At 35.5% G+C, this 24809-nt stretch overlaps 1 protein-coding gene across 2 annotated transcripts in view; it reads right to left on the bottom strand.

The window, feature by feature from the left end:
• Window positions 1–1218: 1218 nt before the first annotated feature.
• The window catches only part of LOC124646108 (homeobox protein aristaless-like), a 74106-nt gene continuing 50515 nt past the window's right edge, over window positions 1219–24809 (bottom strand). Inside the window, exons 1-5 of one of the 2 annotated variants that reach the window (XM_047186180.1) lie at window positions 18020–18074; window positions 14340–14616; window positions 13326–13371; window positions 2949–3145; window positions 1219–2705 (exon numbers count right to left, since the gene is read on the bottom strand). In XM_047186180.1, coding sequence (XP_047042136.1) covers window positions 2381–2705; window positions 2949–3145; window positions 13326–13371; window positions 14340–14616; window positions 18020–18035 — 861 coding nt within the window. In that variant the 5' untranslated portion in view covers window positions 18036–18074 and the 3' untranslated portion in view covers window positions 1219–2380. Of the gene's footprint in view, window positions 2706–2948; window positions 3146–13325; window positions 13372–14339; window positions 14617–18019; window positions 18075–24809 lie in introns of those variants that run through there. The other variant, XM_047186179.1, reaches the window with a different exon arrangement.

Raw genomic sequence — 24809 nt, forward strand, 5'->3', positions numbered from 1 at the left:
CTTCTACTGTTTTCCCTATCTGTACTGTTATCCGACGGGATTTGTGATTTTGATTGCAACTTGATAAATAATAAAAGTCTTTACAATATATATCTACATAAATATGGAGACAGACTTAGACACTTTTTTTTAAATATCAAAAGTTTCTGAAAATGAAGACTCACTCTTACAGAGTTAGTCATACTGATTAGTACCTAATCTCACAAGCAAAACAGAAAGTGGCAATTAAAACTTTTAGTACAAATCCAAAAAACTAATAGTCGTGAGTCACGGCTTTCTTTCAATCAAACGATGTTAAATCATAAGATAATTGAATTTTAGATTAATGGTTAATCATGAGCCAATCGGATGCGTCCCACGCACCGAACCCACGGCGGAATCCAATGTAATTGCATGTTATTGAATTACAATTTAATTGAATTCGATTATGTAATTAATGTGGCTCCATTGTTGTAGATCTCTCGTGATGAGTGATTCGACCCCCGAACAGTAAGCTGCCATATTTTTCAACTTTTGACATGTAATAAGATCTTGATTGATGTTCAACAACGTTGAAAGGTGAACATTATATCTGTGAACGAAAGCCGAGCTTATTGAACTAATTGAATATTTTAAACCATTGTCTGTTTGTATGTGTGTTTGATCGATTTTGTAGCACTACTATAATACGCGGTGTAATTGCCGATGTGGTGCGAGATTTCGAATAGTTAATCGAGTCATTTTTTACGAGTTTTGTATGTGAGGATCCGATGATGCTTATGGTATTTCAGGTATAGTTCAAACTGCAAACGCTTGATATTAGGGAAGTTCCTAATATTTGGTACTGAATGATATGGTAATTACTAGGTAATTTTAATTGTATAACTGTTGTAAAGTCTACTATTTGTGAATCTGAGGCAGCTTTTGGTAAACTCTTACGTACTGCAAGTTGTGGTCTATTAAATGTTTTGGTGTTAAAACATTTTGCTCGTTCACATTACATTTTTTTATGTATTATCACCTCATTTTTAAAGCAGGTAGCTTAATAGGACTTAAGAAATAGAGACACGTTTAAGTCGAAAGTGCTCAAAGAATAAATAGAAAATGTCAGGCTGAAGATTTAGTATTTAAATGTCTCGGCCACATGATTAATAGATTATAAATAATGGTTTGTCTCATATTTATGTTCAAAGTACTAAATGACTCTTTATTGGGTACTTAAGTAATAAAACAAACACGTAAAAGGTTTCGATACTTTTATTTTTATACAAGATAATCCATAATGATGTTTTTTTTTCCTTTTTAACAAACAGTAAAAGCATAGACACTGTATTTTGTGCAACTATTTTTTTTAAACAGAACTTTGTGGTTCATTCAATCCTCTTTGGTGCAACTTAAAATAACGTACTTTTCCAAAACAATACAAAAACGTGTTAATTTTGAATAGCTATTGATTAAAATGGCAACCGACACCACACCAAAACATATGCAATACCCACGCAATCACATAAAATTATTATTGTACAAAAAAGAGATAAGTTAAAATGCCTTTGAATTACTTTTAGTTAAGAAGTGATCCAATCTTTCTGAAGAAAACTCATTTTTACATTATGAATAAATACTTATTTATTGTATGTTTATTGTCTTTTTACGTATACATACAGTTTTCTAATACTTTTCGTGATTAAAGGCACAATGAAGGCATGAACATTTCCTCGGAATTAGCAAACATCACTTTGAAAAACTTAAAATAATTAAGTACTTATCCTACAATAAATAACAATAAGGCCTATAATGGACGGATTTGAAGTATTTACGTCTTTATAAACGTATTAACATATAACGTACTAATATTTACTACAATAGTTATCTTACAAGGCGTTTAGCCAAAATATAATTACATGTAAATATTTTATATAGCTCACTGGAACAGGTTTATACACTCGATTAATTTACAGAAATAAAAAACGTATTTAATTGTAAATAAGTACTGAGCCATTTAATTTTCTTGTCACTTTTTGTCATTATCTTCCAGATATTTCAAGCTGTACCAACCGAGTTCTTAATTACAATTAAGATATCTAACTGGTTCTAGGTTTTATACTTTTTACAATCTTCGTTAAATATATCTTTTCTGTTCACTTCTGACGCCTCGAATGGCTGAGAAACAATAACTTGGAACTCGTAACAAAAAGCGAAAATAATCAACGGCTAAATGACAAAAAGTGCGCAAAAATTATACTTAATTTTTTTCTTCATAACACAACCTGATTCCCGACATTTTACAAATAAGTAACAGCGTTCACATGTCTAGATATGTTCGCAAACCAGCCTTGCCAAAGGTTCAAGCTTCAATTAGGAAACCGGATTTGAGTTCTCCGAAACGGAGCCGAGGTTGTGTTCAACTAATCAGGTCTGTATGGTGCCTTTGTCGGAGGATCTCTAGTCGGAGCTCGTGTTCTCTGGCAGCCATCCTGAGGGCTGCGATGCTGGAACTTCTTCTCTCTATCTCTGGGGCTGATGGTTGTGTTGGGGGAGACTCGCTGCCGGGTGAGATGGGGGGTGAGACGGGCGGCGGGTCGGGGGACTGCCGAGGTGGGGCGGCTAGGCCTGCGAGTAGCGAGTGGAAGGGAGGGCTGCTGGTGTAGAGAGGGGCGCTGAAGAGCGGCGGCCGGGGGAGAGGGGCGCCGAGGTATTGCGCGCCCAGGACTGGCGCTCCGGCGTATCTGTTGACAGAAGATATGATATGTTAGGTACCACTTTTTTACGTGGGGTGTAGGTTGATTGATCTCTCATATCGTTTCAATTTTAATTACGGTTTATTAAGAATTATTTTCAAAAGCTCGATCATCATCACCATTTTGCTACTTAGACACATAAGTTAACCAAAGCCACATTTTATTTTTAATTATTGTATTCAGATCAACACAGACCCATACACAGTCATCTGCTCCACAAGACCAACTCACCTAAACTGTGCCAAGGCATTCGTATCAAACGGCTTCCTGAAGCCAAAGCCGAGCTGTGAGAAGGGGTTCGGCATGGACGCCACCACAGACGGAGGGGGAGCTCCCCCCGCACCTCCTAAGTAAGGGTTGTATGGATGCGCCTGAGGCCCAACCTTCTCCTGTTTGCGCCATTTCGCGCGACGGTTTTGAAACCAGACCTGGAAGAAGAAAAGGGGTTAGTTAATGGATTTTTATAACGTTTTTAAGTGGTTCTAGAATATTACCTAAGAGTTGTGAAATTCATTTAAATGTGTTGTTAATAGAAAAAATATGATTCAAGATGCCTAAGTCCAATACTCATGTGATGTGATTTGTTATGACTTGATCACAACCGGCAAGTTAAACTTTTTATGGAAATTAGTTGTAAAGAAGTGAACCACTGAATCATAATCTAACATAGAGGCAATTATGGATACCTAATCATTGAAATGTGCGCTTTACCATTCATCTACATACTGATTTAGGAGCCCAAACAAACTATCAGCCTTAAGCTATCTGCACTAAAAGGCAAGAGTACCGCTGTATTACTACTATTATTAAAGTTGAATCTGCATAATGCTCTCTGTATTCTGTCTGTATTAAAATATTTGTGTGTGCAATAAAGAATAATGATAATGCTTCATTATTAACAATTTCACAATCGAGACGAAAGCACTGAGTTTCTCTAGCTTAACCAACCACGCGTGGCTACTTTAACTAATAGGTGTTAAATGTTTGTAAACTAACAGTTAGCTAACACGCAGTTTACCACTAATAAATAACTTTATGGACTTCATACATCATAATCAGGAGGCAGGAGTTTTTTCTACAACGATCCAGTTTTCGTTTTAGGTTTTAATTACTACCTTTCACGCGAGAAGTGGGGTTTTAGAATAATAAATTAAGTATTAATTTATATTGAGCGAATTCTATACAGCTACATATATTTTGCTGAGTAATTTTTGCATAAAGTCAAAGCATTTTATTTCATTTAAGCCTTTCCAAGCACTTCAAAAATAAAAATTTTGATTGTAGTTGCCCTTTCCAAAAGTGGCTTCCTATAGAACCAGCAAGAACCTCAATGGCAGCCCCGGATCTTCAATTTTTTTTAGGCGGGGCAAAAACTGAAAAATGCCGCCCCGCCTACCTACGTACTTATGTTTATTTTCACCAACGAAAGTCACTTTTTTGGTAGGTAAAGGACTTAAAAAAATGTGTCCAAATCATTGTAGGCTCAAACTGTTCGCCAGGTTTAAGTTATGAAGTCGAGACAGACAATGCCGGCTTTAACTCTACTAGCGCCCTGGGCGAGATTTCTACGACGCCCCCAACTACAAGTCAAACCCATACGAAAAACAGAGACATAATATGTAGTTACCGATTGCGCGAGCGAAGCGAGCGCGAATTTTTTTTTATAGTTAACAAGTCAAAGCAAAAATTACCTAAATTGTAGCCCAATCGTACATAAGTTATTGCTGGTTGGTGAATGCAAAAACACGGGAACACAGGTTGTGATTGCGCGAGCGAAGCGAGCGCGAAATTTTTTGTTATATTTTAGAACTCAAAACAAAAATGACTTAAAATGTAGCCCAAACGTAGATAGATCTTTGTTGGCGTTGGCGCCTATGAATTAAAATTTTGGGACTTAAAGTAGTACCATAAATAGAAACTAGAAGTTACTTTCTTATTAATAAAAGGACTTAAAAACGACGCTACCTTTTTGCCTGGCAAAAAGGTAGCGTCGTTTGTAGACAAAAAAATGTTGAAAAATAAAAACAACTATAAAGTGAAGCAAGCCCGAAAAAGCTTTTTTGAGATTTGGATCACTAAAAGTCCTTAACATATATAATAAAAGGCGACTGTGAAGTGAAGAAGCCGCGAGCGAAGGGAGCGCGAATTTTTTTGAGCATTGAGACATTAAATTAAAAGTAGCTATATGTGAAAAAAAAAATGTAAGTGTAAAGTAAAGAAACCGCGAGCGAAGCGAGCGCGAAAATTTTTGAGTACACACATGATACACTACTTTTATGTCCCAAAGGACATAAAAGTAGTGTATCTAACGCGCGTGGCATTGTATGACAATACATTAATTTAATTGAAATTTCTTGGTCCAGGAGCGTACCGCGGCGCCCCTGAGCTCGCGGCGCCAGGGTTATTCGAACACCCTGCACCATAGGTTAAGGCGGCCCTGTAAGTAACTATTATGGTAAATGTAGGATTTAAAATCAGGCAGCCGCCTGATTTTGCCGCCCCCTGAATTTGCCGCCCGGGGCATGGGCCCCGGCTTGCCCCCCCCTAGATCCGGGGCTGCTCAATGGTTAGTCTTTTTTTTAAATAGTAGATATTGGAGTTCAATATGGATTGATACGTACAATACTGGCATGCGAAGATCATGTAGAACCGCAAACAAAAAAGTATAAGTTAAATAATTTCTCAATAACCATAGAAATTAATTTTTAATGGGGATGTTTTAATTCTTAGGAAATGAACTTATTTCTAGCATTTTAGAGTATTCCAAAATGGTTTAAGTAAGTTACCTCCTCTCTTACGTCCTCCAGAAAACACAATACAAAATTACAACATTAACTTATTGTAACTGCTGTAATTTGCTCTTTCACGACAGAACATTGTTATATTAATTTCATGGAACTGAACAAATGAAGGTTTTTCGACAAAAGCACAACCTAGCTTAAGGCCTTAACTTGGTGGTCTGAGCTTTAAGCGTAAGAACATAATATAAGCTATTGTTACATTGTATGAAAATCGCGTGTACATACATCTTGTAAGTACTCACGAGAGACCCCAGGCCTATATATGTTATGGACCATGTGATTAATTCGGGCATTATTTATAATGCCCGAGCATTATGAATAATGTCTAGCTTTATCGGGCCAAGTGATTAATAACTATCTTAACTTAATTATTTCTCACATTGTCGGGGCATTATTATACTGCTACATGATAGTTGGGCAATTTGATAATAAAGCTATATTTTATGCGGGGCGAGGGTGGCAGTTGTTCTAAAAAATAAATCCTGTTACTTGCTACATATTTTATGATTATTGTTTTAAATTATATGTTCTATTTTAATGGGAAATTATAAGTCTAGCCTCAAAATTATTAATTGGACAATTGTCATCTAATTTACTAACTCCGCCTCGTTTTTCTTGATCTCATTTTTCTTGGCTCGTTTTTTTTTAATGGTAGAATTTAATTTGGATTCAAAACATTGTATTAAAAATTGAACTTAGTGACGAAAACGAATCGCTGCAAAACCGACTCCACGTAGTCTTGTCTGCCCTACCCCTAGAGTGCAATTCAAAACCGCGTAGGCGCGGAGGGGCGAGGCGGCCTGCGAGGTGAGGCGCAGGTAGTTGAAGCGCTCGCCGCCGCGGCTGAGGCTGGCCGGCTGTGCCGGCCAGCAAGCCGAAGCTGCGGTGGTGAGCGTGAAAACCATCTGCGACGATAAGCTCGCATGGGACCGCCGGAGCCCCGCAGCGCCGGAGCCGTGACAGAGGCCATGCTTGCTGCATGTTGCATGCTTACTTCCATGCATAAATATATTTTATGATGTCATTTAAGGCAGAAGTCCTTCATAATTAATCCAAATCATGAGGCTGATTATTTAAGTGGTTTAATATTTAGTTTATTTTAAGTTAAATGTCAATAACAATAAAAAAAAGAAATTAAATATGTTTGTATTACTTTGCCCAAAAGGTCACGGGCAATATGTATAGTGCCCGGTCAATTTGATTGTTTGAATAATTATTATCAAATTGCACTCTCATATTGGGCATTTTTCATAATGACCGGGCATTATGTATACTGCCCAATTTATCACTTGGTCCATAACATATACATAAGTACTAGCAAGAATACCAATGGAATCATTCAGTACATTTAAATACATATGTCTTCATTACAAAGTTACAAAACATACGAACAGACTTTTACCCGTCTCTTACATTGTATCTCTGACATACGTGTCATAAAATATGGCAACCCAAACAGATATTTATTATATTAAAACAACAATAAATTATTGTTCAACAAACTCATGTTTATTTCATAATTTCGTCAGATGTCTTTTAACAATTATTTATGTGTTGCAAGGAGGAGAAAAACTTTGGTCCTTTTAGTTTAACGAGAAAATATGTATCAAAAACAACAATGTTTCTTACTCATGTCTGCACCTAGCCTTATTCTAATGCGAATTAGTTACGTAAAATGTGTTTTCTATTAAGAAATATCAGCATTTAATAAGTATAAAGACATGAGGTGCGTGTCGCAGGTCTCGTTAGATTTATAGCCCATTCAATGAGCAGGTCTGTACATAATATCATGTCTCCATCGATGCAATCAACTAGAATTTGTAAAATTATACCTCACACTGTTATTAATTTTTAATTGCACCATTCAAACTGACAGCCATCATATTTTATTGGGAACACAAAAATCCGGCTTTTTACAACAAAAAGTTTACAATTCAATACTTTAGTAAAAGGTCGATTATCATAGCATGAAATATTTATTATGCACTTACAAAAATGTTGAGTCACGAAAAAAATCGTCACGAACCGTACAGCCATTATGTAAACTGTTATTTTTATGGCAATTTAAATTAATTCACTTATGATAAATGGTGTATTGTAAAAAATTAAACGCGTTTCTGTAAATGTCGATGCGGTTTTAGCGGATGCTGTGATAAACGAGAAATGTTTTATGTTTACGATTACGGCTGTCTTTTTAAATTGAGCCTTAATGGGTGGTGTTTATGGTTGGAATTTGTGTAGGGGGGTATGATCTATTAAGTTTACAATGGCCATTACGGATATGAAGCCATACGGCGTTGAGGCCGCGAATTTATAAATGTTGTAATTGGTGGCGGGTAGGCTGACGGCATGCGGGCTCGGTGGGTGCAAAAAGGCACCGACTGCGTCCCAGGTGCCGTGTTTAATAGCTTAACAGAGTCGCGCATTAAGGTAATGACCACGTCGGCCGCTCGGCCAGCCGATGTGTGCCCGGAGCGCTAAAACTGCGCTCGAAGACGTTGGATTGTACACTCGTTGCAGAGCTAACCGTCACTGGTAAGCTTCGGAAATATATATCACTATAGAAAATTATGGGTAAAATAACCTCTTGAGCCCTTTTCAAATAAGGACCACAAGAAGGGAACCAAATCATCATCATCCTCCGAGCCTTTTCCCAATCATGTTGGGGTCGACTTCCAGTCTAACCGGATTCAGCTGAGTACCAGTGCTTTACAAGAAGCGACTGCCTATCTGACCTCCTCAACCCAGTTACCCGGGCAACCCGATATCCCTTGGTTAGACTGGTGTCAGACTTACTGGCTTCTGACTACCCGTAACGACTGCCAAGGATGTTCAATGACAGCCGGGACCTACAGTTTAACGTGCCATCCGAAACACAGTCAATGGTGTCTAAGATATACTTAGAAAGTACATACAAACTTAGAAAACTTGCATTGGTACTTGCCTGACCTGGGATCGAACCCGCGCCCTCATACTTCAGAGGTTGATCTTTTACCCACTAGGCCACCACGACGAAGAAGGGAACCAAATGATTAACTAATTAACATATATGCAATATCTTTGCCAATAGGATATACATTAGCCCTCGTTTAAAATAAACGCATTGGCTGTTTTATCTATACTTAATAACTAAATGCACAAACACCTTGTCCACCTAATAAATTGCCTTAACACAACCAATCTATTGCACCAATAAAGCGCGATCTTAGCCCCCCAAGCTCACCATGATCGAATCAGCTGGTAATAATACAAGAAAATTGCTAATGACCTCATTTAATAAACAAGGGTTTGAAAAATACGCGCCTATTACTTAAATGGATGGAAGCTGTTTGGGCTGAAGACACAGTAATAACTTAAGAGCGTCGTATCATGTAGAGTGTAAAGGAACGTCAAGATGTCGCCTCGTACCAAAAGGTTGTATGCGACTTACATACATTGATGAGGCTTTGGGCTTTTGAGCAAAATTATTGAGCGATTTTTGTTACATTTTAGCGGCTTTTTGTCTTAAATCTAATATTAATTGTTTCCTACAAATAAAATAATAAAATTTTCCACAGATTAGTTTCGCAAAAAAATATAAAAAATTACATGCGCAAATGACAAATAGTATATTGCCACCAGGTGCGGAAGTTTTATAAGTATATTTATTTATTTTACAAAATTTTCAGTTTATCCAAAAGCATTGAACCTAAGTACGAGTATATTCTTTCAGAAAATATTTTTTTACACCGCTTGGATGTAACACATTTAGGCTTATCCAGGGGGGAAAAAATAATAGGTTATTTAATTATAAGAAATGCTGCATAAAACCTATTTATCTTTCAATGTTTCAGCCGTATCGAATACAAATAGTATCGATCCATTGTATCGCTCGATTACTTTATTCTGTGCACTAATTTGTATTCGAATAATCGCATCGATTGTGAACAAAATACACCGTTGCGACAAATAAGTGTGGGTTTCGTTGTATTATTAAAAGAGCTCGAGTGACCAGGAATAATGATGATTGTATTTTTTCTTTGTAAAAAATGGAGGTGTTAATTTTATTTTCAGTATAATTATTTATTTGCTTTTATGTGTTTAAAAATTATATAAAACAACTCAAATTGTCTGTAAATAATTTTAGCCCTCAGTTTTAGTTTTCAGAAAATGCATAGTTAACGTGATTTCTTTATGTGTTCCTTAAAATCTTAATTTAATATTTATCATTGTTGAAATGAACATGTTCTTTAAAAGATGGTAAATATTTATGTTTAAGAAATATTATTATACAGTGCTATTAAATTAGCAAATAAGAACATACAAATTATCTCTGACACTCATGTTTTGTGTTCTATTAATTAACTTGACGAGCCAAGTGCAAAGTAATTCTTTTATTATCAAAACCATTCACAATTATCATTTATTAAATATGACGTTTGAAATGAATTCTTACGTAACATCAATTTGAATTAGATATTTCCCAAATAAAAAAGAAAAAAAAAAAAAAAAAACGTAGTCAATCATAAAAATATGCATCAATTTGTTTTTCTTTACGATATTTTTTTAAAATTACGTATGCTAACGATATTATAAAACGTCATAAAAAGTTAAATTCAGCCAATGGCACAGCGGGGGTCACGTTGTGAAATATATTGATAAAAGAATAAAAAGGTATTTTGCGTTAAAACTAATTAATATCTAAACATTTATTCAGACAATTATATCAAAATCTACATTTATAATTGAAGATAATTTAAGAGCGATAATATCATGTTTCTATTAGCATAGAAGATTATTAGATTGTAATTTTTTTCTCCTTGCACTGCAGTTTCTAATTTAAGTTTTACAGATTGCCATTTAATAAAATAGCAAATACTCTTCTTTACTTCACTGAAACCAGTTTTACTAACTTCTAAAATATTGAGGGCTGATTTTTCAATCATCAGTTGACTTTTATTTCAGGAATAAATATAACGGTTTGGCATATTTTCTATACTTACAAAAACTCTCAAACACATTCTTTAGATTCTACCGTCAATCACCAGATAACTTTTTATGTGGCAATTGACGTTACTTACTCAAAAATTAATAGTAATAGTAAAGTAATAGTAATATCTTTATTGCATTTTCTAACAGAACCAATATTTGATACATTGTAACTAAAATCTTTGCTAATTGGTGGCTATTTTTATAATAACCACTTGCATACCTACATAAGCACTATAAGAATGAGCATTTTTATAATTTCATGATGATTACAAGGAAACTCGTAAACGCGACACGTGTAACGATTGAATTAATTATTAAAATTATAATGAATAATAATTATTCATGACGTAGAATACTATATCTCAATTAAGAGTCTTGAATGAATTGTTGAATGAGCACTAATGGAAAAGCTATGGTGAAAAAGTTAATAATAAAACTGCATTTTCCCATTGTTTTTATATTGTCATAAATTATAAGATGGCAACATGCTCTGAAAGTAATTTACTTTTATTACCTATCCTACTAATATTATAAACGCGAAAGTTTGTATGTATGGATGTATGGATGTTTGTTACTCTTTCACGCAAATACTACTGAATGGATTTTAATGAAACTTTACAATAATATAGCTTATACATCAGAATAACACATAGGCTACAATTTGTAAACATATTGTTCGAAATACTAAACCTGCGCAGACGAAGTCGCGGGCATCAGCTAGTTATTTATATGTCACTAATTGATTCAAATTATATTTTGAAGTCATAGCATACTCATTAACTTTTAAATTGTGAATTTATTGGTATTGTAGAATATATAGATAGGTATCCCAAAATGTTTTTGTAGTTTATTCTTTTCAAGTCTACGATAGTGGCAAATATTAGATTAATAAAATACCGAATGTTTTTAATAGTTAAGTTTTAACCAGGCAAAGTGATAAATTATAAATGTTAATTTGAACCGTTTTCGGAATTGTTTCTTATTTTTGATTTTATCAAGGTAAATAAAAAAAAAGATGTCCTTGAAGCTAGGTTCACACGAAGAATTTTCCGAGCTGTCCTTGAGGACAAAATTTTGGTTCACGGGAAGAATTTCTTAAAAAAATAACGTTCATTACCTCAACCATATACCGCATCTAATCCTAGTGAGCACACTACGCTTCCCTACTCCATGTCCATACTACTTTATTATAGTTATCAGGCAGTCGTTTCTTGGTCTCATTCGATTCGGTCTCAACTGATTGAAGGTTGCGTGACAAGTCCTTGCAAACTACGAATTATTGGTCCCAGTTCCCAGTCTCAGTCAGACCGTTTTCTTAAGGTCTGTGCTGATTGACGCAAATAGAATAGTAGTTACAATGTTTTAAATTGTTAGAGAAAAGTTGCTTCTATGCAAGGTGTAAAAATATCTATAAGTGGCTGTTCTCCTAGCAATACAGGACGTAGGAAGGTCCTGAGGGAAGGTGCAGAAATATTAAGTAGCTATTCCCTGCAGTTGCATCTGCGTTCTGAGGAAGCCTCTTCCCACACCCGGATAAAAACTAACATGTGTTCTTTTTCGGGTTCTGTAAATTTAATTTTATTCAGTTCAGTGGTTTTGGCGTTAAAGTCGGCCAGACAGAGTTTGTTTCGCAATTATAATATAAGTAAGAATTACTGATATGCGACAATTATTTTCTCATTTTTCAAATACCGGAGAAACGCGGTTCGTGATTAGGTTCTTTAAGCTTGGAAATGATTTTGCATTTTTAGCATGCAAACTTATTCATATTTATGTGAAGACGGTTTACACTTTTCTCTCCATTTATTTTGTCGATAAATAAGTTTACGTTGGTACAAAATTCCTCCATTTTAAAAGCCGTTATTGTTCATACAAACAAGTCCATATTTATATATCCCTGATTATCTACTCAACTGAGATTGATCTAATTTATTCATTATTACCTGCCTAAGGCAGCAGGTGTACTAGAGTAAGTGGTACACTAGACTAAGATTCAATATATTTGTCTAGATTTCGATAACAGAAAATCTGGCCTGCATTTAAAATAAATGGTGATTTACTTACGTAACTTACTTGCTAAATTCAATTTGTGAGGCATATCGATAGATTTATGTTATTTGTTTGTTTCTATTTTAATAGTTTTTATGATAAATCAATTCTTCAGTTTTTAAGTATTTATCTATACAAATTTTATAAAGAGGAATACTTTGTTTGTTTGGTTGTAATGGATAAACTCAAAAACTACTGGACAGATTTTAAATATTCTTTCACCATTAGAAAGCTATATTATCTGCGAGTAACATAGGCTATATTTTATTCCGGTGCGGGCAGTAGCTCCCACGGGATGCGGGTGAAGCCGCGGGAAAATGGCTAGTTAACTAAGTTGCCGTTTAAATACAGGGGTTTTTCGGTTAAAGTACTTACTAATATTTACATAAAATTATACATAAATCTGGCCCTAATTTACTACAGATACATAAAATGTAAGGCTCTCGTTTCCCCCGAGGTTTCACATTACTCGTCAGTCTAACCCTCCCTTTACACCACAGATAACGAACAAATGGAATGTGCATCATTATTAACGTGTTCTTCACCCTCATTACCACGTACTAATGATACCAGCTGAATGTTATTGTGTGTTAAATAATTAACTCAAACGCTTTACTTAATTTTATGGGATTACACGCATATTTTTATGTTTATGGCTTTGTTGGTATTTGGAAATTGTCGGAGTTACGACGGCGCCTTTGAGCCATTGCATGGTAAGTGCACTATTACTAGCTAAAGTCTTAATGACTTTAATCGATGTTAATAAAAACTATGTAAGTATTGTTACCTGTATTCGGGCTTCTGTTAGGCCAATTTTCATAGCGAGCTCTTCTCTGTAACAAAAAGAAAGTTTTTTACAACGGGTTTCATAGTATTTTATCATAAGTACTCTGTTCATTCAATCATCATCGTCATTGGGTTCACTGTTCAATTGAGATGCATTGAGCCTTTCATGACGTTAAAATGTCTTTTGTAAGAGAGGTATAGGTGAATGAAAATATACGGAAGAAACCCTAACTCAATTAACAATAAATTGTGAATTCCTGCTAATTTTTGGGCATGTTTCGTCATCTCCCGAGCCTTTTCCTAACTATGTTGAGGTCGGCTTCCAGTCTAACCGGATTCAGCTAAGAACCAGTGCTTTACAAGGAGCGCCTGCCTATCTGACCTTCTCAACCCAGAAATATTTTTTTTGAAAGCAAGAAGTGCAAAATAATAAACAAAATGATTATCCTCACTTAATTACATAATCTGACTATTTATGACTGCTACAATAAATTGTGTAAACGCTCATAAATATAATTAAAATTATTATAAGTAATGTTTATTACCGGGGATTAAGATAATCTTCTTGCAATTATTTTTATAGAGAAAAATGTCTGTTACGCTGTCAGTTATCGGCATTATCCTATTATAAAATAAGGAAGGATCGGATTAATTCAGTGATTAAATACTTTGATAAGAAGAAAGGTTTTCACCACACCTAAACGATTGTATTCATGATTTCATTGAGTATTTAATAAATAATATCGGATTAATGCTTATTTATATTTCGTCGATAATTGTTAGTAGGTAAGAATGAATGTTTTGAAAACAAGAGTTCTTAAATTTTCAGGCACGTACATACTAGACCACATCTAAACTCAAATTATGATTTATGTACACACTACTACGAGTTATTTTTCAAACTATTTAATTAAATTTCATTTCTAAGGATCACTTTCTCAAAACCAACAGCAAACATGAATTAAGTCTATGTTCCTGCTACTAAATTGATCATAATCATCAAAAGCCAACAAACCTCGTAAAAACATCAGGATAATGAGTCCTCGAGAACGCTTTCTCCAACTCCTCAAGCTGGAAGCTGGTGAAGGTCGTCCTATACCGTCTCTGCTTCCTCTTGGGGGCGAACTCATCAGCATCATCGCTGTCTGCCGACCCTGGCGGTGGGCGCTCTGACGGGGACTGGTCGGCCCGGGACAGCTCCGGTGTCGTCCGGGGTGAGTCGTCTTTGGGGGCTTCGGAGACCCCCATAGCAGTTGCGTATTTCTGGTACTCTTGGCTTTGCGTGAAGTAATCTGGAAAGAGCGAAAGTTGGGTTAGGAATGGTGAAGACATTTTGGACAGTGGGTCATCTTTGGGGCGGGTTTTCCTTTTTGATTGGTTAACAATCAAGAAAACAGTCTTGTGTTTGCTTAATTTATTAGTATTAGCAGTGGTTGGGATAGTACAGTTAAACAATGTTTTGTTCGTGGTAAGGGATCTTAGAAGATTAAAAAACCTATAATATGTAGGTTTATCACAAAAACTTAATTGTATTGACGTATTATGTATGGCATTTTAAAAGATAAGTAAACAATTTAGGATTTATTTCCTTCTTAATCTTTAATCTGATAATCCTACTTTAAAGTGTATTTATAGGTAGCAAAATATATGAATGAAAAAACCCAATAACGATAAATATTTTTAACATGATTCATAAAAACTACTATAAGTAAATGTGAAAATATTTGTCAAATCAGGTTAGATGATGTTTTGGGAAGGAGATAGCTAAGTAAAGTAGGTACGTCAGATACTTGATGCTTTACATCCGGGTTAATGGAATAAAAGAAGAAATTATCCTAAATGGTTATTTGCCTAAGAATTTAGACCACCAGTCAAAATTAATTCATTATCCTATTCATTTATGAGTTCTGTTTTTTTCATAAAAAGTTGAGGTAGGTAATTTGTCCATTCCGAAGCGCAGATTTCCATTTTTAAATACAATGTAAGATAACGTTAAAAGTCATCATAAGTATTCAATAAATTATCACCAATTTAACTAAAAGAATTTAATTAAGGCCATTTATCCAATAAATTACGACAAAGCATTAAACATTGAAATAATAATAGCATCAATAGATTGGTTAATTGTCCGTAATCGAATTTATTAAATCAAGAAATTTTCATAATGACTCCATTAGAAAATCTCGTAAATTGCTACTATGATGAATGCGGTCTAATGTCACTTTGACAGTTGTGTACTTTGTTTCATATTTTTAATAACTTTATAAGAAAGCAATTAAATTATCATGGATAATTGCTAGTGGATCTACAAGGGTTAGGTACTTAAGCTGTCAAGTGAAAAAAATGACAGCCGACGTTTGACGTTTAGCTGTCAACTTTTTTTTTAAATAGAGATGTAATGTTGCAGTTTATTATACGTTAGGGACATTTTGCACTCGTGTTACATATAAATGGGCCTGCACTGTCAGAAAATGAGTAATGTGTGTAGTTAGTCATAACGGCTGTATTTTGTGACAGTATCTAGAATAACCGTCAATCGTTTCTAGATTGATATCTGTGGCGCGATTTTAATTTATATGAAGGCGTTTGATAGTCCAACATTTATGATTAAACGTTTCAATCTACGAATATTTAAATAAAATTAAAGGAGCCAATTAGGTCATAAATTAGAGTGATTTTACTTTTATTTCTTGCAGATGATGGATCTAACCTAATTACGACTTGCCAGCTGAATTTATTGGCAAATTAACCTATTACAAAGTATTTTTAAGTAGTCTATTCAACCAGCCCCCCTTACAAACTACAAAACAGACGATAAACTAAACTACAAACTAAAACTTCACAAAATAAACTCTGATCGTGTAAATGAAGCTAACGTAGGAATCAATTTGTTCGCTAATCACTGGTCGGTCGAGCTAACAGCCACGTGTCACGTTCGGTACAAACCCAGCAATGAATTATGAATTAGGTTTGCAGCGAAATTGACGTATTAATCTTTGTAAATGCCTGGTGGAGGTTATATTTTGTAAATTGATTTCTAATACTGTGTTGTTCTTCGAAATTGTTGTCATTTAGTTTTATAGGGAATAGAATTAGGCTATATATTGACGTATCTGTTTATATTTACTTGGCATAAAGGCATAAAGTCAGTTTATTTTTAACAATTGCGTTTCATTATTTCTGGTGCTGAGGACTCCTTTCTGAGGGCCCACAGTAAAGGAAACTACTTAGCGTAGGTGCTGTAAGTGTAATAACATTAGTGTGGAAACGATTTGTGCAAAAAATGTTGATGATGTAAGTGGAATACTCTCTATTTCGTTCCATATTGTTGTAATAGATATAGGTATGTCTATACCGTCATTGCTTGAAAAAATCACTATAATCACTTAACAATACACCAAAACTCAGAACAAACAACCAATCGAATCTACAAATTAAAAAGAAAAACAGCCAGCCGTGATCCCAACCGATTACCATTGATTCCGACCTCAGTTTTCCAGTAATCAACTGTGTCATTTAATTCAGTTAATGGCATTAAAATAATTGCTTCTGATTATGGTGTTATGTCCATAATTGAACAGTTATTATAGGGAGAACAACGCGTTTGTAATAACTCGTGTTTAGAGTTAATGATTTTGCTTGGAGTTGTGGGTAATGGGTAGTTGAGATAGGCTCGTTGTAAGTGATTTTGTTAAGTATATGTACATAGAGAGGGAAAAGAAAGAGAAGAACTCAAGAGATGTCAACGCCTTTTTGTTATATCAATATTTTTCGGATTTGTTAAGCTGATGCTTCGGAAAGGCTACTCAGATGATGAAATGTAATAAGATTTGTAGTGCCGGTACCTACAGTTAAAATAATGTATTTTTTTTTGGATAAATTGGAACACTTCTTTTGAAGTTGTTTAAAATAGAACTCAATTAAATATTCTATTTATATATTGTAAAACTTTCCACAATTTCAAGCTGCAGTTTGGCTAAAAATAACGTTATACAACAAACGTTCATTCTAAATGACGGAAAACTGCTAAAAACTTACATAAAAACAACTAAATCAGAGTTAAAAAGATCGCGTGCGATTATATTTACAAATTGCACAAATAAACTCGCGACCGCCGGCTTCTAGGAAGTGTTTATTTTAATTAAAATAAGTATAACATTTATGTTTTAATTTAATAAATTAATGGTTGAAAAACTTGCTGTGGGATGCGGAATTATTAAGAGTAATGACGCAAGTTGGTGGTTTTCAACTAAGTTGGTTGGAAAACTCGATGATATAAACTGAGCTTGTGGAAAATTGTGTGTGTTTTTAATATATTTTTACTAATTTACAAGGTTGTTTTATTGTGTACCTAAGACAAGAAATCTAGTATTACGTTTTCTATAAGCTTGAAGGACATCAAATCGTAATTGAAAATAGTGAAATATACTTAGTTTGGAAAATGTTTAGGGGTAGATAGGTTAGGGACACCCCCTACAGCTTAGGCTGTACTTGTGTTGTTTTGCTGTTTTAATTATTTTTTCAAAGGTAAATACGTTAATGTATTAGTAAACGAAAATACGATGTTTAAAAAGATATTACCTAATCTACACTAAAACTCCAAACCCAATTTTTTTTTATAACCAATCTTTTAACCCCACAGAAACAAAACACCGCACTGCTTAAATTAAAAACAACCACTTATAAATCACTCACTTTCACAGACACCCATTTTACTTTCTTTCCTTTCCTCACGTATCACATACAAGGAGGTTGGTTCATGAATGAGCGAAACTCTATGGAGTGCCGCGATAAGCCTGATAGTGCAGTTCCTTTGTGATTTTATCATAGCGAATTGGATTACGTATGTAGGAACGTAACTATTATAACTATTAATTATTTATAAGTGCTATGTGGCTCAGTTAAGTCTAGACTCAGTAAAGATTAGGATTAAGGAGATTCTCGGGTGGGGTAAAGTGTTATCGGAGTGTTAAGTGTTTTTTGGGTGTTATTGTCATAATCGATTTAAACTTTCCTCGGTTGATAGCAACGGCTGTCATTGAACATCCTTGGTAGTCGTTACGGGTAACCAGAAGCCAGTAAGTCTGACACCAGTCTAACTAAGGGGTATTGGGTTGGTCGGGTAACTGGGTTGGGAGGTCAGATAGGCAGTCGCTTCTTGTAAAGCACTGGTACTCAGCTAAGCTACATCCGGTTAGACTGGAAGCCGACCCCAAAATATTTGGGAAAAAGGCTTGGAGGATATTATATCGGTTGATAGCAACGATTCTCTATCGAGTTTTATACAAAACAGAAAAACAGTTTAACTGCTTGTTTTAGCAGTTAATTTGGGCGCTTTTGCGTAACAGTCTGAATAAAATATCGGTATATAGTTTACTTATCTTGTAGAGTTTCTTTCGTCTAGCGATTTCTATAAGCAGCGAATCTTGATTATAATTTCCTAGACTAGACTTAGACTGCAGACAGATATGAATATAAAATAGATTTTCAGACGTCAGAAGCTCGTTGAGTGACTCAAATAACGCTATGAGTAAGCAGCAATTAATATTTTCAATGATAATAAAACAAAGTCGATGTTTTATAAAAATTGATAAGAATGTTGTGCAAAGTTTAATATTTTTGCAATGTGAAAACTGATACACATTTTTCTGTCTATAAAATAGTTAAAATTGGAGGAGAAAGTATAAAAGTGCATTTGGGTTAGAGTTCAAGGACCTTAGAATTCTGATCAATTATGAATTAATTAAAGAACGAAATCAGAACCATTGACAAGTTCAGAAGAATAAAAAAGCGCTTCTGCTTTGCCTAGATTTTATTGCTTTTTGCTTTCTAGGCATTTCATTAAGATTTCTAAGAATTTTGAATAAAAAATAATATAGGTAATTTAGTCCGTTCCTCGATAAGCGATGCGCTCACCAACGAGCGGTATTTTATTTTTATTGCTAGATAGATGATGAAGCTACTTATAAAATACGATAGCCCCGAATTATATTCTAATCAATTAAAATCCCATTACAACGAACGAATAAACAGATCATAGATTTGCGAACACAACGTTACATGGCCCATTTAATACACGAACATAGTACGAATGCTTGTTCAATTTAGATTACCCACAGATAATCCATTAACAATAGTTTTTGTTTAAAATAAAAACGTAAGGTCCACAGATGTAGTTTTTATCGAACAGGCGGCTCTTTCATTTATCTAACAAACCAAGTTCCACAATATCACGATAAAGATTAAACAATTAGGTACCGAAACGATATCGATCTAGATTATCAATTATATGATAGAATTCGTATCTGGGTAATGCAGTATTCGATCTAATTAAGTTTACAAATAAAATCTGATCTAACAACAAAAGAACCGCTGAGATAAGATGTTGACGATTAGATGACAATACCAACTGTAATCGTTGATAACATATTTCGATATATCGATTTGCCGACTTACGAACCAATGCTGGCTCGTAAACCACACAAACGACTCCTGATAGAGAGATCGAACCGCGATAACGAAACTTGACATTTATTTTTATTGAATTTACATTTTTTTATTTCGTTTGCCATTTTGATTATGATCAAAGAAATCGGGTCGATTAGGAAATTCAATTAAAAAAGAAAAATCTTTTGATAATACTAATTACGGTGGCTATTGTCAGATTTTTATCAAGTGCGAACTGAATTTCCTGTTCAAAATATGCAGTAGCTCTAGAAAATTGTTCTTTAGTGTTTTTGACAAATAAGGCATAATATATCTTGTTAGTCGTGAACACGGCTTTATACACGGCGAACAAATTCACTATTAACCCTTCGCATGCTACTGTCATATCAATATTAAATTTATGACATCGTATCTCTAATACAAAAGATTGTAAATACGTTTTACGACGGATTACATTGCACGGAAAAACTATGCAAGAATCGTAGCAATTTCCCATGTGCCACAAAAAGTATGTAAGTAATATTCTATTCAACATATAAATGAGTTTTCATTTAATTTATATAACACAGAGAAAGTGAGATTAGTAAGTTCATCAAAACATAAGTAAGGCAAAAACTGCTAAATAGATTTTAATGAAGCTATCTAATAATGGGAAGAACTTGTGTATTTGCAATATTATCATTAGGGTATGACATTATAGAAAGTTGTTATAAGATATAATACGGTATACGTGGTGAAAACATTAGTTTGTGCTATGTTTCCGTTTTCTATATGTTTCTTACTATGATAATAATCAGGTATTGCATTCTGTGATGCAAGGGCTTGAATGGCCGTCTATGATGAGAATTGTATGTACTTTAGCTCAAAGAAGAAAAAAAAAATTCTGATTTCTATGAGATAGTTAATGGAAGTTCAAGAAATGTAACCAATAATCAAAATATGAACCAGGGACGTCAGAAGTACTAAAATTGGAAGTTCTAATATCGGTTCCGATATTGGAACGATTTATTTCGTTATAAGTAGTCGTTTATAAGTAAACATATAAATTAATAAACAGCTTGATTTATTACACATATGTTTTCTTAGTAGTGTCACAAAAGTTTTTAACCATCCATGATTAATTAAACAGATTTCCCAAAAAACCTATGAATCACTTTAAATGTCTTTTGTTTCCTTCCTTTTTGGATTTTTTTATCTAACTAAATTGTTTTAATGAATTAGTAATTGTGATCTGCGGTATAACCCTCTTATACGTTTTACACAATGTTATGCAAGTAGGTTTAAATTAAATTAAACTGTAGGTCCCGGCTGTCATTGAACATCCTTGGCAGTCGTTACGGGTAGTCAGAAGCCAGTAAGTCTGACACCAGTCTAAGCAAGGGGTATTGGGTTGCCCGGGTAATTGGGTTGAGGACGTCAGGCAGGGCAGTCGCTTCTTGTAAAGCACTGGTACTCAGCTACATCCGGTTAGACTGGAAGCCGACCCCAACATGGTTGGGAAAAAGGCTCGGAGGATGATGAGTGATTTGTCAGTAAGTAGTAAGAAGTAGTATCCCTGACAGTTCTTTCACTGTTGTAAACCTACACTCTTTCCGGGTAACATAGGGTATATTTTATTCCGGATCGGACTATAGTTCCTACTGGATGCGAGTGAAACCGCGGGAAAACTGCTAGTTTATATGTATATATTAATAACACATAGACATATTTCATTGGAAAATGTAAATGACGTGTTACCATTTAATGCGAAGTGAACACATTATTTCCTGGATTTGATCGATGTTAATAGAAAGATAAGCCCTTATGAGTAAGATGTTAAATTGCTAGGAATCGGCGGATATGATTTAATCGTTGTTATTGAATTAGATAATTATAATTATATCAAAGTTCCTCATTAGTTATTCTGGTGATTGATAGGGAATTCTGTTGAACACCATTTTCCGCGAAAATAAATAAACTTCGCATAGGTACTGCGCCTTATATTAATGCGACTTAAGAATATGGAGAGAACTAAGATTAGGAAAACTTTTGATCATGTAAATATGAAGATATCATGTATAACCATGTGTACAACATCCAATTTATGTAGTTTCAGCATAGTGGCTATGGCCAGACATCAAGCCTTAGTTTACCTATCTCTCACTTATTCTCGTGTCAGCAATGTATGCTTGCAATACTACCAATCTCCTGACCTCAGGGTACCGATGGTCGTATGACCAGACTCTTCTGAACATACGCTTTCCGTCAAAGTCAGTAAGAATTAAAAACTGTAGGCGAAAGTAGTTAATTGTTCTAGCTTTTGTAGTTGGGAAATACCGAGTATCCAAGTTTTTTGTTAGGCATTTCAAAGAAACCTCACGTCATCGCTATTGGCTGCACTCCATCAGCTGATTGATTAAGGATAACAAATTCTGTATTAAATTGTAATTCCGATAATCGCTGAAAATGTCACGTCATTTACCTTATCTTTCTTTCTGCAGCAAATCCAATATACCGTAACATGGTTTTAAAGTAATGATCTGTCTATCTCAAGTATTGAAAGCGATTTAGTTTTTCTTGTTTCGAATAAAAAAAACTGCTTTATATACTTTCGAGTTCATAAAATATACAGTGTATAAAATTAACCCTCCAACACTCGCGTCATAAGAACTGTCAAAGTCAAATGAAATCATTAATACGAAATGCAAACACAAATGTCAAAGCCTGTCCTCATTCTTCAAATAGATATTTATCTCCATTAGGATTACAATTTTAGATATATGCAATTAAGCTGATAATGCACCTGACATAATGTGGGGCAATTTGAGGCTAATAGCGCCACAATTAATGTTTGATTATATTCCTAGTATTCGACTCAATCGAGTACTATCAAGCGATCTTGTTTGTTCTCCGTATTTTATTACAGTAATTAATAACAGAATTGTACTGCTGAGTCATTAGTTCTTTCTACTATGTTGTCGTTTTGTAACTTTGTGATGTGCACGTGGATGAGTTCGACCTTGGGTTGAAACTCGAAATGACCTTGAGCAGCGGAAGGGTTAAAAACGGAACTCAAAAAATAAGCACCTATTTTTTTTTATACGATAAACTAAAGTTTATTTTATGCTACATAGGTAATGAAATGTATTCATAACCACCGTCAGTGCTCCGCTGACCTAAAATTCTTTTCAAATTAAAATGCAGGTCAGCTTCCGACCTTCCTCTTTGAGGAGTGGCTCGGGAGGAGTCACGGCGCCCTCACGTACCGCATGACGCAGGTCCTCACCGGACACGGTTGTTTCGGGAGGTACCTGCACCGCATCGGTCGTGAGGAGGCGCCCGGGTGTCACCATTGTGCGGACAGCCCCGAGGACACGGTGGACCACACAGTCCAGGTGTGCCCCGCATGGGAAGGGCACCGCCGGGTCCTCGTCGAGGCTTTGGGCGGCGGCGACCTCTCGCGTCCGGCCCTGGTTCAGGCCATGGTCCGGGGCGAGAGGGAATGGGATGCCGTCGCCTCCTTCTGCGAAGCGGTCATGCTCGAGAAGGAGGAGGCGGAACGCCAGAGAGTTCGCACCTCTCATCCCGGCCGCCGCGCTGGACCAGGTAGACACCATGAGCGCCGGGTGTCGCGAGATGACTCCCGGCCACCGTAGGCGTGGGTCTGTGGGCGGTGAGTTCGGGTGGCTCATCGTCCCTCTGTCTTTCTAGACGACAGACCCGTGTCGACGGCGCGCGTTGTTCCACGCGCTCCTCAAAGAGATGTCAGCAACCCCAGCGGGGCCCAGCAGGGCCAAGGCCTGCCGGGGCTGCGGGTTGTTCGAAAGAGATACCGCGGCCCTGGTACATAAAAGGCCTATGACGGAACACGACGATTTTAGTCAGTAAGAGTCTGACACTCCCTCACCGCTGCTAACCCACAGCGGGAGGGGTCATTTGATGATTTTACGTCGCTAAAAAAAAAAAAAAAAGCTTCTGACCTTCTCAAGGTCATCTGTCCACTAATTCACAGCAGAACACAGCTAAAACTTTTTATCGATATGATTATACCAGAAACGATTTTATATCGAGTTTACGAGAGCAAATCGTTGGGGTCTCAGATGCGCGTGGGCAATGATTATTTATAATTATTTAATTGCGAGCGAGCGGGTCGTGACACCGGCTCGGGAACACCATTTTCCTTTGGGTTTTTACATAATTATAGTTATTCCTAGTGATTGTACGTTTGTGTGTTAATTTTTCCCTTTATTTGTTATAATTTAATTATATCAAGTTGTGCGCATAGGGTAAACTGCTGTTGTTACTGTTGAACTTGGACATTTTTCTACGTCATTATACAGACACGCGTTGATTAATGAGCTTACGTAGTTAATGTCTTGTTATAAATGATTCTAGAAGCTTCGCTGAAGTCTTTTGAACCTTGGGTTAAGTCAAATGCTTCAAGAAATTGAACACAAAAATAAGTATTACCTAAGAGCGTAATTCTGACACCAGTCTAACCAAGGTGTATTGGGTTGTCCGGGTAACTGGGTTGAGGAGCTCAGATAGGGCAGTCGCTCCTTGTAAAGCACTGGTACTCAGCTACACCCGGTTAGACTGGAAGCCGACCCCATCATAGTTGGGAAAAAGGCTCGGAGGATGATAGTAAGAGTGTAATTGTGTCATTATTACAGCTAAAATCCTGGACAAATATTGTGAGCTAAAGATAGATTAACTGTTGCAGAAAATACGACCTCTTTCGACTAAGACCGCAAAATTATGATTCATAAAACGCAACGCATATGATTATGATACCAAAAAATTATAACTACTTCTCAAATGGCTTGGAACAAAACAATTTGAGCCAACTAAACGAGCGTCTTGTAACATTGGTGAATAATTAACTAATCGTCATCATTTCCATCGTAAATTATGCTTAATAATATGCGGTCTTATCTCGGCATAAGACATCTAATTTGACAAACTAATTTTGCTGACCACGAAGTAATCTGCACTCTTTACGTCCTTAACAATAGGGTTGAGATTTCAATGTGTTTTTGTTTCGTAGGTGTGCAGTTAA

This window comes from Helicoverpa zea, chromosome 3 (genome assembly GCF_022581195.2).
Source record: "Helicoverpa zea isolate HzStark_Cry1AcR chromosome 3, ilHelZeax1.1, whole genome shotgun sequence".
NCBI lineage: Eukaryota > Metazoa > Arthropoda > Insecta > Lepidoptera > Noctuidae > Helicoverpa > Helicoverpa zea.